Here is a 12898-nt window from a genome sequence, read left to right as displayed (position 1 = left end):
GCCCATTCATTCAAATCAGGTGTGTTTGAGCAGAGAAAAAAATAAAACATGCAGGGCTGCGGCCCTCGAGGACCAGGATTGCCCACCCCAGCGGTAGACGGTAGAAACGCTATGAAGTTGGCCTACGGTAGAAATTTATACTTTACCGTCCTATTGTCATTACGTCATCGCACCTGTGTCAACAGGGCTGCGAGTGCAGAGACAACTGGGCAGAAGTTCGAAATATAATGAAGAAATTCTAGTGTTTTAAGACGCGTATAGAGAGAATAAATCCTCAAATTTCCTCCTCCAGCTGTAGAAAAGTTACGTCGTGTCGCGGGATCGTTTCCTCCCTCCCCTCTCCTCTCGCTGCATGTCGCGCAGAGCAAAGCTTTAACAACTGTAGTTTTTCACACATAATTGTCGGAGAAAAAATTTTTTACCCACAGAGATTATAAAAAAAAAAAGACGTGGACGTTCGTTCAGTCGTAAATCCATCTTGCTAATGTAAAGTCAGCTTCTGCTCTGATGATGAAGATGAGCGCGCAGCAGGCAGAAGCTCATTGTTTGGTAGGCAGATATTAAAGTAAACATGTTGGGTTTAATTACGATTACAATTTTCTGCAAAAATTACAGTATCTTAACTTTTTATGATAATTTTCTACTGCGATATATACGGTTACCATGAAGGGTTCGATTTATACCGTGATATGAATTTGAGGTCGTACCGCCCAGCMCTACAACATATTGATCACAKTGGAATTTTCTGATCCATCGTGGGGAGATTTCTGATCCATGAGCTGTGTCTCTTTATAACGTTGTCTGCTGAATGACTCCAGAAGTGATTCTCGGCTGCAAACAGTGGAATGGATTTCCTGAACAGAGGTGAGTCTCGATGAGGACCCCCAACCCACCTCCATTTAGGATATCTGTTCCAGAGTTTGCAGCCAGCTCTGCGGCCAACTTTTCACCACATCATGGCTTTGTGTGTTTAAAATTAGAGACAGCACTATAAACCACCTTTATTTTTAATTGTGTTGGTAGGCCATGTAAAACCAGAGTTGTGATAAAGAATATGGAACATGTTTTATTCTCTTAAAATGTTTGATTTTGACACACGTTGCTGCAACGCGAGGCAGCAGGAAACACGGGCAAAATCAAGGAGAAAACACTCCAATTCTCCATCAGTTAGCTTTTCTCTCAACCCCAACAAAATACATCTCCTTTCTGACTGAGGCATCAGTTTATTTGTTAAGATATTTAGCTTGTTTGGATTTTATAACTAATATGTAGGTGTGTGTTTAGTTTACAGTTTTACTGTGTTTAAGTCAAAACAATGAGGCAATTTTTGAATGTGAAACTACAGCTTCTGTTTGAGGTGGAGGATGGTTTGCTAAATTTAACATTTATGAATGTTACTGTTTAGATTTGTATTCTAACTTTTATAAAGTCAGCAATAATGATACCAATAATATTAAATGATTGATGATGATAATCAGCCGATATATTAAATTCAGGCATCTAATCAGAAATGAAAATCAGTGCACCCCTGTTTCTTACTGCCAATTCTCCCTCTCTCTCACCCGTGTCCCACAAGACTCACTTTACAAAACGGTTCTGCAAAATGGCCGCAAAGCCCAGTCCATTTTTAGGCTCAGGTGGAGCTGGCCTCGTCCCGCATAGATGTGAGCTTTCAGAAATGAAACGAGCATGAAGGCAATGGAGTCCTGTGTTTTGTGAAAGCGCCCCTGTTTCATTTGACCCACTTCCTTGTGGTGGTTCTGAGTGCCTTTTAGGGACCCCATCAAAGCATCAGTTGCAGGTTGCTTTATGTGTGTAAAGATCTTAATGGCGTAAAACGCTTTGTGGTCTGAGTCAGTCTGCTGCTTCTGTCTTTTATGCTGTTTGGTGGTGCTTATGTTACAGCCCTGTCTGTCACCACTTATTACATTATTAATTAGAAAGGCTTTGTCTTGCATAGTATTTATTTAGTACAGTGATTGTTTAGCTTTCCTACGTTTTTGTTTTGCCAGTAATTGAATGCTTGCTGGTTCCTCTAAAAATAAGTGTAACTAGGTGATGTAACCTTAGCTGCTTTAAATCAAATAAGTACAGAGAGACTTGTTTGTTTGGATGAACAGAGTGCCTTCATTCCTTCCTCATTTTTGATGCTGCAAACATAAGTGTGTGTCTGTGTGCTGGATCAAGAGTGCAGAGTGATTTTTAGACTTCTTTTGATCATTGCTCCAAATGCAGATTGGTGCACTTCCTCACACTYTTTCTTAATCATATATAGAGTTAAATGGATTTCAGCACTCTGAAGGGTGATTTTAATGCACTTGTAGAACATGGCTGCTGCACTGTCAAATAAAACATGCAAGGTTTGAATATTTTATGGCCAAAGCTGTGATGTCTAGTCACATGCTAAAGATTAGACCCAGCTATGCAGCGAGCTGGAAAAAGAAAGAAAGCCCACCCTCATTATCTGCAGTAGCATCTTTCCCCTCCTCATTTTTAAATGTTTCCGGTCCCCCCACCAACAAATGTCCACCTTCTGTCTTGTGTGTTGTTTTGTGGCCCTGCGTCATGTTGTCTGTGTGTGTGTGTTAGATGGTGCTGAATTTATTGTGCTCAGCAGTTAAATGTGTTCTGCAATCTTCACTTCCTGCTTTTAGCTGAGTTGTTTCCTGTCCTGTCACCGAGCAGAAGCTGGCTGACCTCATGTGCATCACTCGGCTGAAAAAAAAAAAGATTAAACCAAGTTTCATATCTGGTTGATGTGAAACAAACATTTTTATCACGGCATGCTGTGGACACATACAACTCTGCTGTACATTTGTACCAAATTAAACTTGACGAAAAATTYAATTCATAGGTTTGTGTTGATTTTAGAATGAGAAGTGACAGTAAACATTTTTATTTGTTTATTCTTTACCAAACAGTCTTCACTGCAGGTTGCTAGCATTTTTATTGCAGCTTGTGGTTTATTATGTTTTATCTTGTTAATGCTTCTTGTAACCTCAAAGCAAAACTTGTTGACAGACATGTTAGAAAATGAGCCACAGAATTCAAAATCTTCATGTTTGGAACATGTTTGGGCAAAGTATGTTGCAGATCTTTAACAGTTTGTGTTTAAAAAATATCCACTTATGCCGTGATTTTTACTATTATTGTCATTTCAAAAGAAATACTTTGTTGGGCTGGCAAAGTTTTTTTTTTTTTGAAGAATGGCATTGTTTTTTTAATTTCTTTTTTAGACACTTTCAGTGCTCTATCTTTAAACTATGCTTCAAATCTGTGTTTTTCTCTAGTTATATTTCCAAATTATGGACTGCTCTTCTGACCAATCAAATGATCTTATAAAAGTGCTTTCAGAACTGTAAAGAAATTATTATAGGTTGATTTTAAGACACTAATTAGTTTTAGAAGAAAGTATTATTTTGAAAATTTATTTTATTTAAAAATCAATAGGATATATTCCAAAAACTGTTGAGCATGATAGTACTTGTTTGGTTGTGGTTTAACTTTCAGTAAAGTAAATTCTGCTTGTAGTGTCAACCTTTCATGGCGCTGAACAAGTTAATCCACCTCCTGTGGGAGCGAAACAAAAGGCCGTACTTCAAAGAGTGTTCTCATTCAGAATTGTGTATACTAAACAAAGTTGAATAAATCACTCTTCCTGACAGTCCTGTGTGTAGTATAGGCTTTGTCAACAATTGGTGATAACAGTTTGGAATCAAGGCAAAAGTGTGGTTAAGTGTTCACAGCGTTGATTAAGCCTGAATGGGTTTGGCCTACTATTTGCAGGTATTGTTTAACAAAAAATGGTGTTGTGTGTTTTCCAGTAAATACATTGTTTTGTTTTCCAGCTCCCATAAGTGAGGCATCGTCTCCCCCGCCAAAGGCTACCTGCATGACCTGAACCTACCTGTGTCTACCCCCCAGCTTCACCATCCTTCTGCACTAAAACCCAAAGCCTTTAGTCGACCCTCCTCCCCCTCCCCAGCACCTTCCAACTTCTCACTTTTCAACACATCAGTATGGCGGGGCGAGGCGGACCGGCACGGACCAACGGCACCGCCGCAAGCAACAAGATCTGTCAGTTTAAGCTAGTGCTTCTGGGAGAATCGGCAGTGGGAAAGTCCAGCTTGGTACTGCGCTTCGTCAAAGGCCAGTTCCACGAGTACCAGGAGAGCACCATCGGAGGTGAGGGAGCTTTTATCAACAGATAAGTGTGAGGTTTTACTAAGAATTCATGTATGAAATGTAGCCGTCACACACAAGCACTGTACAGGTCTTTGCCTGTTAAGAGGAACCGATACCTCTCATGTCTTCTTCTTTTATATTGTCATTTTAGGTCAGGGGTGCCCAAACATTTTCCCTGAGGGGGCCAAAATGAAAATATATCCATGGCTGTGGGCCAAATGCAGTTATATAATAAATGAAATACAAATACTCTTTAAAAGTAAAGTCCTTTATTTTTGACCATTAAGCTGTGCAATGGCTCTCTTTTGTTTTAGTCTGTGCACTTGGAGAAAGTCTGCCATACGCTCAAGTAGCAAAGGCTCATGGGACATTTCATAAATTGATAAAATTTGAGTTTTTGTGGCCTTATAAAGTGTACAAATCTACATACGGGGTTAAATCTGATCTAAACATTTCTTGTTGTCATTTCATGTTTCTTGTTTAATCCTAATAAATCAAAGATATGTCAGCACCATGACTGAAAACTACCTTCACTACAGCCCTTTTATAGTCATTTGACCAATGGAAAAACTGTTTCAACCTATAGGATAACAGGTTACAACCTTGTAACTTTGGCAACTGTTGGTGGGCCAAATCAAATGGCTTGGTGGGCCAAATTTGGCCCGCGGGCCCCACTTTGGGCTCCTCTGTTTTTTAGGTAGAACGACGACTAGTAAAACCAGGTCTTTAAAGAGGAAAAGCTGACTCGGTTAAATTTTAAACTTCTCACAAAGCAGGCAGGCATGTTGATTTATTTTCTTTTGTTAAAAATGCAATAAGCGAACGCTTGGCCATAAATCACATTCTTTTTCTGTGATTTGTACGTCATGCTTGTTGGAAACTAAAGGTTTGTCTTGGCTTAACTGGGTTTTTCATGAGTAAAGTTGCTCAAGGATGTAGGAACAGGATACTTACCAAGGACTGTAAAAACAAGTCAGCATTTTTGGCGTTCTGTTGAACTACTGGTCAGCTGTGCAGCCGGTCAAAGATTACAAAGCTTTAAAGTATGTGCCATGTAGGAGGGCGCTTGATTTCCCATCATGTGAGAGTTGGCTGATTGTGTGAGCTGAGGCTTTTTTCATAAACTGAGGTATTTTCTTCATGTACAACTAATGGCTTCCTCCTTTCTTCTTGTGTTTTAAAAGTTTGACGTTAAGCTGTTATAATAAAACAGGGAAACACAAGTTCACCACCAGGGTAGAATTTGAATATGCTTTCTGTGTTTCTCCTCTTAATGTAAGATCTGCGTTGCTGCTTTATTTTCAGCTGCCTTCCTCACACAGACAGTATGTTTGGACGATACAACAGTCAAGTTTGAGATTTGGGACACTGCAGGACAAGAGCGATATCACAGCTTGGCACCTATGTACTACAGAGGAGCCCAGGCTGCCATYGTTGTCTTTGATATCACCAACACAGTGAGTAGTATGATCTGCAGCAGGACGTCGGCAAAGACAGACGCTTGTGTCATGTTTACTCACCCTCGTCTTCCAGCCTGCGTTCACGATTGCTTAATTCAAAGTGCAGCTACAAATCTTTGCTCTTTGCAATGAGATATAAGATTTAAAAGCACCGTGTCTTACGCCTKTTGCACTTTTTTGTTTTTAAGGATACATTCACACGTGCAAAAAACTGGGTGAAGGAGCTCCAGCGACAAGCCAGTCCCAACATTGTTATCGCACTGGCAGGAAACAAGGCCGACCTGGCCAACAAAAGAGCCGTAGATTTCCAGGTGAGCACTGAACGATTACATTTGAAGGTTAAAGTTTACCAAACAGATTCAGCACGTTTTCTAAATGTCCTCTAGTCATATCCTTCATTTGTTTCTTTTAGGAAGCACAAGCATACGCAGACGACAACAGTTTGCTCTTCATGGAAACTTCAGCCAAGACTGCTATGAATGTTAATGAGATTTTTATGGCTATAGGTAAGTTTTCCTTGGAAAAGACATTTCATTAATCATTTGCGCAGGCTGAAAATAAAATTGTCATTATCTTGATTAATATTTAATTTATGGTTTTGATAATGTTAATAAGACTTCAGAAAATATTGAATAAAAATCCTAAAAGCACAGAAGCTCCTGTTCAAATTATATATCTATCAGTTGCAAATAGACAGATAAGTTTGAGATCATTCAAACCTGGCTGGTTAATGTGTACCCCAGACTGGGAATGTAAATTAAGGCCTTTCGTACCTGTATTTTGTTATATCTGAATGTGGCTAAAGACATTTAAACAGCTTTATAGTTTAATCTGTTATTCAGTAATTTCTCTGTAAATAGAGACAAAAGCTTTAATATTTAGATATCTAGAAATTATATCTAGAAAGCACATCTGTTTTACTTGAACTCTGGAAATTTCTGAGTCATATCAGGGTTCCTACAAATCCTTAAGTCTTAAATAGCATTGAATTCATTAAATCAAAAATAAAGCCTTAATTAGCTGTAAAATGTGTGTCGTGGAAATATCCACTAAGGCATAAACACGTGAATAAAAGAAAGGTGCACTGCGTGGTTTGGTCGTCAAATTATTTAATAAGGTTTGCATATGCAAGATGAGTGGGCACCGGACAGAGTGAAATCACCCAGCTCCGTCAAGTCACCACTGGGTAGCAACAGACAGGAAATGCAATTTATACTTCCGGTCAGAGTCCGTATGAACAAATAAGAGCGTGACAAATGGTAGAGATATCAAATGACCAATGAAAGAATTACACAGGCCGAGGTAACGCAAAAGAAAAAAAATCTCCCATGTCCCCTCGCGGGCTCTATAGAATGCTTCTCGCAGTTCGTTGTTTTGTGTTAAATTGTCGCTTACCGAAGTTTTTTCTGTTTGTGTTTATTGTGAAGTTGGTCTTAAAGGGATCCATGATTAGTTGTAACATTAGACTTTATTTGATAAACATTTATTTTAACTGTAAAAATACTGTAGGATGTTTAGTTTTATAAATTTTTCAAAATATACTGTATTTTAACATGGACGGAGCCATTTTATTTACACGCAAAGCATTCTGGGTAAATAATAATGGGGATAGGTCATCAGTGTGAGTGAGCTATATCCACCCTGAAGGTTAATCTTGGACAATATCTGATGATCGACTCTTTTAAATGAAACCAGAGAGCGTTGACAGAGAGGAGRAGGTAGAAATGACTCAGCCTGGAACTGAAAATACAGATGGAGGACAACAGAGCTGCTTCATGGAAGTAGAACCTCAGCTTAGCCTGTTAGCTTTAGCATTAGCTCCGACGTTATATTGCCTTATATGTATTAGCTCTGTGCTAGCGTGACAAACTAACAAGCTTAACTGTTGTCCTCCATCCATATTTTCAGTTACAGCTTGAGTCATTTCTACCTTCTCCTCTCTGTCAACGCTCTCTGGTTTCATTTAAAAGAGTCGATCATCAGATATTGTCCAAGATTAACCTTCAGGGTGGATATAGCTCGCTAGCAGCCTCGCACCGAGGACCTATCCACATCATCATTTACCCAGAATGCTTTGTGTGTAAATAAAATAGCCCCATTTGTGTAATTTTAAAAACTAAACAGCCTACAGTATTTTTAGTCTTTATTTTACAGTTAAAATAAATGTTTATCAAATAAAGTCTAATGTTACAACTAATCATGGATCCCTGGAAGCTGTAGGAACTCTACATATTCTTGAAGTGTTTTGCGATAAGACTAATCAGATAATTTAGCTCCTCCATAGTCGTGTAGATTATAAATTATCGTTTTTCTCTTCACAACAGCCAAGAAGCTCCCGAAGAACGAGCCTCAGGGTGGAGCGGGCGCCGGCGGACGGGCCAGAGGTGGCGTGGACCTGCAGGAAGCAGCGCCACAGGGCAGAAGCGGCCATTGCTGTGGGGGCGGGAACTAACTCAAAACAATAAATCAGCTGACCCGATCACACCTCGGCTTCGATCAACCAGACCAGATATTAGCCAGCTGTCAAACGACGTCCCGTTGGTCAAACCAAACCACGGTCAGACCAGCTCTCCTCTCAGCACCATTTTACCGTTTGGCAAACGAGTCCACTGGCCAGTAAACTGCAAGACCCCACCGATGGTTCCAACAGACCCAGAAATCAACCCAAACAGGCCTAGTTACAGAATCAGACTTGCCAATCCATGACTTCTCTTTTTTGATGAACACTTGACGTCACCTTGGAGGGAAAATAAAATAAATTACGGGAAAAAAATCCCATTCATGGAAGGATTAAATAAAAATAAAATAAATAAAACAGTCATTACCAACTGCACACCATCTTGTTCACTTTTCTGTGTTTGTGTAGAGGAAAATAATCCAGGAGGAAGGAATAAAAGCTGTCCTTTCGCTGCTAGTACTCGCTTTTCCAACGCATCAGAAATATTTCATCGTGGTCATATGTTAAAGCAAGGTGTGTGCAGCATCTTTCACCTTTTTTTTGACTTGTTCCTGATCAGCTTAATGAATGAGATTAGGAAAACGTTTCCACTGGGGGAGCACGAGCAGACAAGTTTTTCTTTATAGAGCTGTGTAGCTTGATTACATTAACATTGGTATTGCTACTATTACTGTATTTGCTTCGACGCAGGCTGCTCACCATGATTTTAAAACCTCGACTTCAAAAGGTTTTACAGTCGTTGGTCTGTCATCAAACCACATACAGTAAATGAACCTTTATTAACATTTTCCATACATAATTTTAGCATTAATGTAATATTTTTGAATGATCTGTGTGACATGGCAAAAACATAAAGCAAGATTTGTTTTGTTGACCAAATTGCATCTGCATTGAAAACACATTTCTGTATTTGTAACAGACTTTTCAAGTTTATAATCGATCTGTAGTTATTGTCAGAAAATATCTTCCCAATCTTTACACATTTGTCAAATTTTTTTATATATCTTAATTTGTTTTCCCTCTGGAAATGTATGATATTAAATGCACTGGTTCTGTCTCATCAGCCTTGTGAATTTGAGTTGTTATACTTGGCTTTTCTCCTTTTTTTTTTTTGTCTCGTTAATTTTACTAATCGGTTCAGGAAGAGAATGGCTTCTAAAGTGTTGTCGTCCTGTTACCACATCAACAATTAGCACAGAATTATCTGAAAAACATTACGCACTGCTGTAAGGTGATATGAGGATAACAGAGGTGGGTAGAGAAAGCAGAAGGAAAATGTCATTTTTATGAATAAACAAGGGAAAGGTATCTTTTTTTTGTTCACTTGTTTTAATTATTTCACTTTATTTGAACAACTCGGCTGCATGGTGGAATAATCTGTAGCACTTTTTGCATCACAGGTTCGACTCCTGATGAGCCTTTCTGTGTAAAGTTTACGTTTGTACATGTTCATGTTTTTTTTCTTCCCACAATCCTCAAAAAAGTACTTTAATTAGCTGCTCTCAATCATCAGGAGTGAGTGAATGTTTGTCTCGGTGTACCAGCTGCATGCGACTGGTCAAATCACACTGAATTCTAGTATTCTTAAAACTAATTTTGATTTTTAATATGTTTTTGTCACAAATTATTCTTTCACTCATTTATTTTTATTTTACTCAAACWACAAACAGAAACTGATCATCTTTCTAACAAGAATTACATTGGTGTAATTGCAAATTTGACTTTTCTATAGTGCAAAATGTAATATTTGACTAAATAACAAATCTAATCTATAAATTTGCAATATTCATTAGCCTGACTTTTTAGAATTACTCATTTAAATCACATCATGCACTTGTTTTAATTAAAAAATAAATAAATTTAATTTAATATTGCTTTGATGCACAATTTGGCCACTAGAGGGCAGAAGGGCTCTTAGGATTTTAAAAGTACATCTGAAACACGTCTCGGTTTAATAAAAAAATAGCTCTTTTAAAAAATAGGAATTTGGTTTTAGTGTATTTTGTAGTCTGTATATTTTAGTAAATGCGTCTGATTGGATGAAATCGAGTTGAAAAGTTTCGGCGGCGATTGTTTTTCTAAATTCCTATTTTTTTCGACGGTACGTGAAGGCAGCAGATGAGGTAAACGGAGGAAGTAGCAGAAGCAGCAGCAGCGTGGATATGTCGGACCCGGCGACGCAGGCCCTACAACCCCGGCTTCTCCAAGCCCAGTCCACCGGGTCAGCGGGGTCCGGTTCTGCTGCGATAGGCTCCGGGCCGGGGAGCAGCGACCCGGCCAGACCAGGACTCAGTCAGCAGCAACGTGCGAGCCAGAAGAAAGCTCAAGTCCGAGCTTTCCCACGGGCGAAAAAGCTCGAGAAACTTGGCGTATTCTCCGCATGCAAGGTAGCTAACCAAGCTAGCCGAAGTTGACAACAAAGCACCTTTATTATAGTCGTATCACCTTTTTATTAACCGCAACTTAAAAACAAACCAGCAACACAATAAATAAAACGTAGTAGTTAACGTCTCTGCATTTAAATATGTAAAGATGCGTTTTACATGGTGGAAAATTGGAAAGTGACACACATGATGGGGATAGTTGCAGCTTGTAAGTCACCTGTGTGGTGTGTTTATTTTTTGTTTATTCTAAGGCCAGTGACACATGCAAGTGCAATGGATGGAAAAACCCAAACCCACCCTCAGCTCCACGTATGGATCTGCAGCAGCAAGCAGCCAGTCTGAGCGAGCCCTGCCGCAGCTGTGGACATGCTCTGGGTACAAAGTAGACACACACACATACACACACACACACCTAACATCACCTGCAGTGTTTACCTGGTTCTCCAAAACGCCATTTCTGATCATCAGCATTCAGTTTGGACTTCAAACTGATTTCAGTCAATCCATTCCTGATAAATCAACACACACCTAAGGCTTTATCTTTGACTTGTACGGAAGATTAAGGTCTCAGAAAAATAAATAAAAATTTCCTGAGTTCTGACTTTAATTTCAGAACTCATACTTTTATCAAAATTTTATATCAAAGTCAGAATTTAGATTTTTTTYCCCCTCAGAATAAGGTGAAAGTCAGAATTCTGAGCTCAGTGTTAAAATTCTGGGATCAAAGATATTCACAGATCAAAGTTAGAAATTTCAGACCAAAGTCCAAATTCTGAGGAATTAAAGAATTTAAAATAAACTTTAACAAACCCAAATCCAACTGCAAATAGTCACACTGCAGTTGTCCAACATTGTCTGCTCTGACCAAGTGGTCATGATTTGCCGTGGTATCTCAGGTCTGTTTTGTTTATCAGACTGATTCTGTCAAAACACAGAAATTCAAACATTTGAACCAACCATGTATGTTGTGCAGCCCTACGCTCCAGTTCTTTATGGCTTCTACAAACCCACTACTTTATTTGATGAGTGGGATCATGTTAACTCTACAACAGTGAGTGTTTTACTGTAAGGATTGTATTAATTAAGTGATGCTCAGTTTTTTTGTTCCATTCAAAAGTAATTAACAGGATAATCTGAAAGTTCTTTAGGTTTGTTTGGGCTAATCAAAGTTGTTTTAAGCTTGTTTGTTGGTTACTTGGTTTATTGCTCCAGTTTCTAATTAATACAGCTTCAGGAGATAATATCTTTTGTTTGCTTTGAATTCTTCAGACATGGTTTGAGTATTCTCCTTCAAATCTGTGCCACGTCTCGGTTTGGTCTCACCGGTTGGTGCGCAGATTTTATTTCGTTTCAGGTTTTGGAACTCGATGTTCGGATAACGTCTCGTTCAGCAAAAGATCTGTTTGTTTTGTTTGATTCGTTCCCAGCTGATCACGTGTCTCACCTGGAGAACGTGTCTGAGGATGAGATCAACAGGCTGTTAGGGATGGTGGTCGACGTGGAGAACCTCTTCATGTCCGTGCACAAAGAGGAGGACACCGATACAAAGCAGGTTTACTTCTACCTTTTCAAGGTAGGCAAAGGTTTTTTGTCCCACTCAGACGGTGCTCCCTTAGCAAAAAGTAGTAAATGCAGGTATACTTATTTATACTAATTCTAAACAAAAAAATTAAAAAGAATATACTTACAGTTGACCTTTTATGTACTTATGAGCTATACTTAACCATGTTTATCTTACACTATACTCTTCTTGTACTAAAAGTATTTTAAATTTTAAGTATATTTACTCTATACAAATGCTTTAACTGTTGGCCAAGATAAACTTTACTAGTACACTGAAAGTACATTTTCACACAGACTGTTTGTTTGTAGTATATTTCAAGATTTAACTAAAAATGTACTTAAAAGATTACTTTCCATATACTTCTGAGTATACTTTCATAAACTTATTGTGGGCCAACTCAGTCCTAGAAGTATACTTGCTAGTAAAGTGCTTACTTATATTAGTGTACATGGCAAATAAAAGTACACTTAGGGAGATACACTTTTATATACTTTAGTATACTTAATGACATGTGCTTAAAGTATATTTCTTTTTGGTAAGTTTATAAACTTAAAAAGACATAACAATACACTTAAAAGTATACTTTTTATTAGAGCTGGGCGGTATGACCAGAATTTTATATCACGGTATTTTCAACATTTACACCGGTTCGACGGTATTTGACTGTATTTTTCTTTTCACCACAGCTCAGCTGATAATAAAATGTACACACACTGCTTAATGACTTTTTTTCTTTTACTGTACTTCTGTCTGTGTCATTGTTTCCCTCCTTCGTGTGTCTTTTCTCTGACTGGTGGTTGGACACAGTAGTCACGCATTTTGGTCCAGTCGTGAAGGAGGAGGGTTA

The 12898-nt window shown here is 38.6% G+C and overlaps 2 protein-coding genes across 2 annotated transcripts in view; both read left to right on the top strand.

Moving 5' to 3' along the window:
- The window catches only part of rab5c (RAB5C, member RAS oncogene family), a 13529-nt gene extending 4118 nt beyond the window's left edge, over positions 1 to 9411 (top strand). Inside the window, exons 2-6 of the mRNA XM_014023100.1 lie at positions 3849 to 4185; positions 5491 to 5642; positions 5834 to 5956; positions 6058 to 6151; positions 7970 to 9411. Coding sequence (XP_013878554.1) covers positions 4020 to 4185; positions 5491 to 5642; positions 5834 to 5956; positions 6058 to 6151; positions 7970 to 8097 — 663 coding nt within the window. The 5' untranslated portion in view covers positions 3849 to 4019 and the 3' untranslated portion in view covers positions 8098 to 9411. The remainder of the gene's footprint in view (positions 1 to 3848; positions 4186 to 5490; positions 5643 to 5833; positions 5957 to 6057; positions 6152 to 7969) is intronic.
- Positions 9412 to 10235: 824 nt separating this feature from the next.
- The window catches only part of kat2a (K(lysine) acetyltransferase 2A), a 19786-nt gene continuing 17123 nt past the window's right edge, over positions 10236 to 12898 (top strand). The window contains exons 1-3 of the mRNA XM_014023085.1: positions 10236 to 10490; positions 10739 to 10862; positions 11915 to 12060. Coding sequence (XP_013878539.1) covers positions 10266 to 10490; positions 10739 to 10862; positions 11915 to 12060 — 495 coding nt within the window. The 5' untranslated portion in view covers positions 10236 to 10265. The remainder of the gene's footprint in view (positions 10491 to 10738; positions 10863 to 11914; positions 12061 to 12898) is intronic.

This window comes from Austrofundulus limnaeus, unplaced genomic scaffold (genome assembly GCF_001266775.1).
Source record: "Austrofundulus limnaeus strain Quisiro unplaced genomic scaffold, Austrofundulus_limnaeus-1.0 Scaffold4, whole genome shotgun sequence".
Taxonomy (NCBI): Eukaryota; Metazoa; Chordata; class Actinopteri; order Cyprinodontiformes; family Rivulidae; genus Austrofundulus; species Austrofundulus limnaeus.
This window is presented reverse-complemented; position numbering and strand designations above follow the sequence as displayed.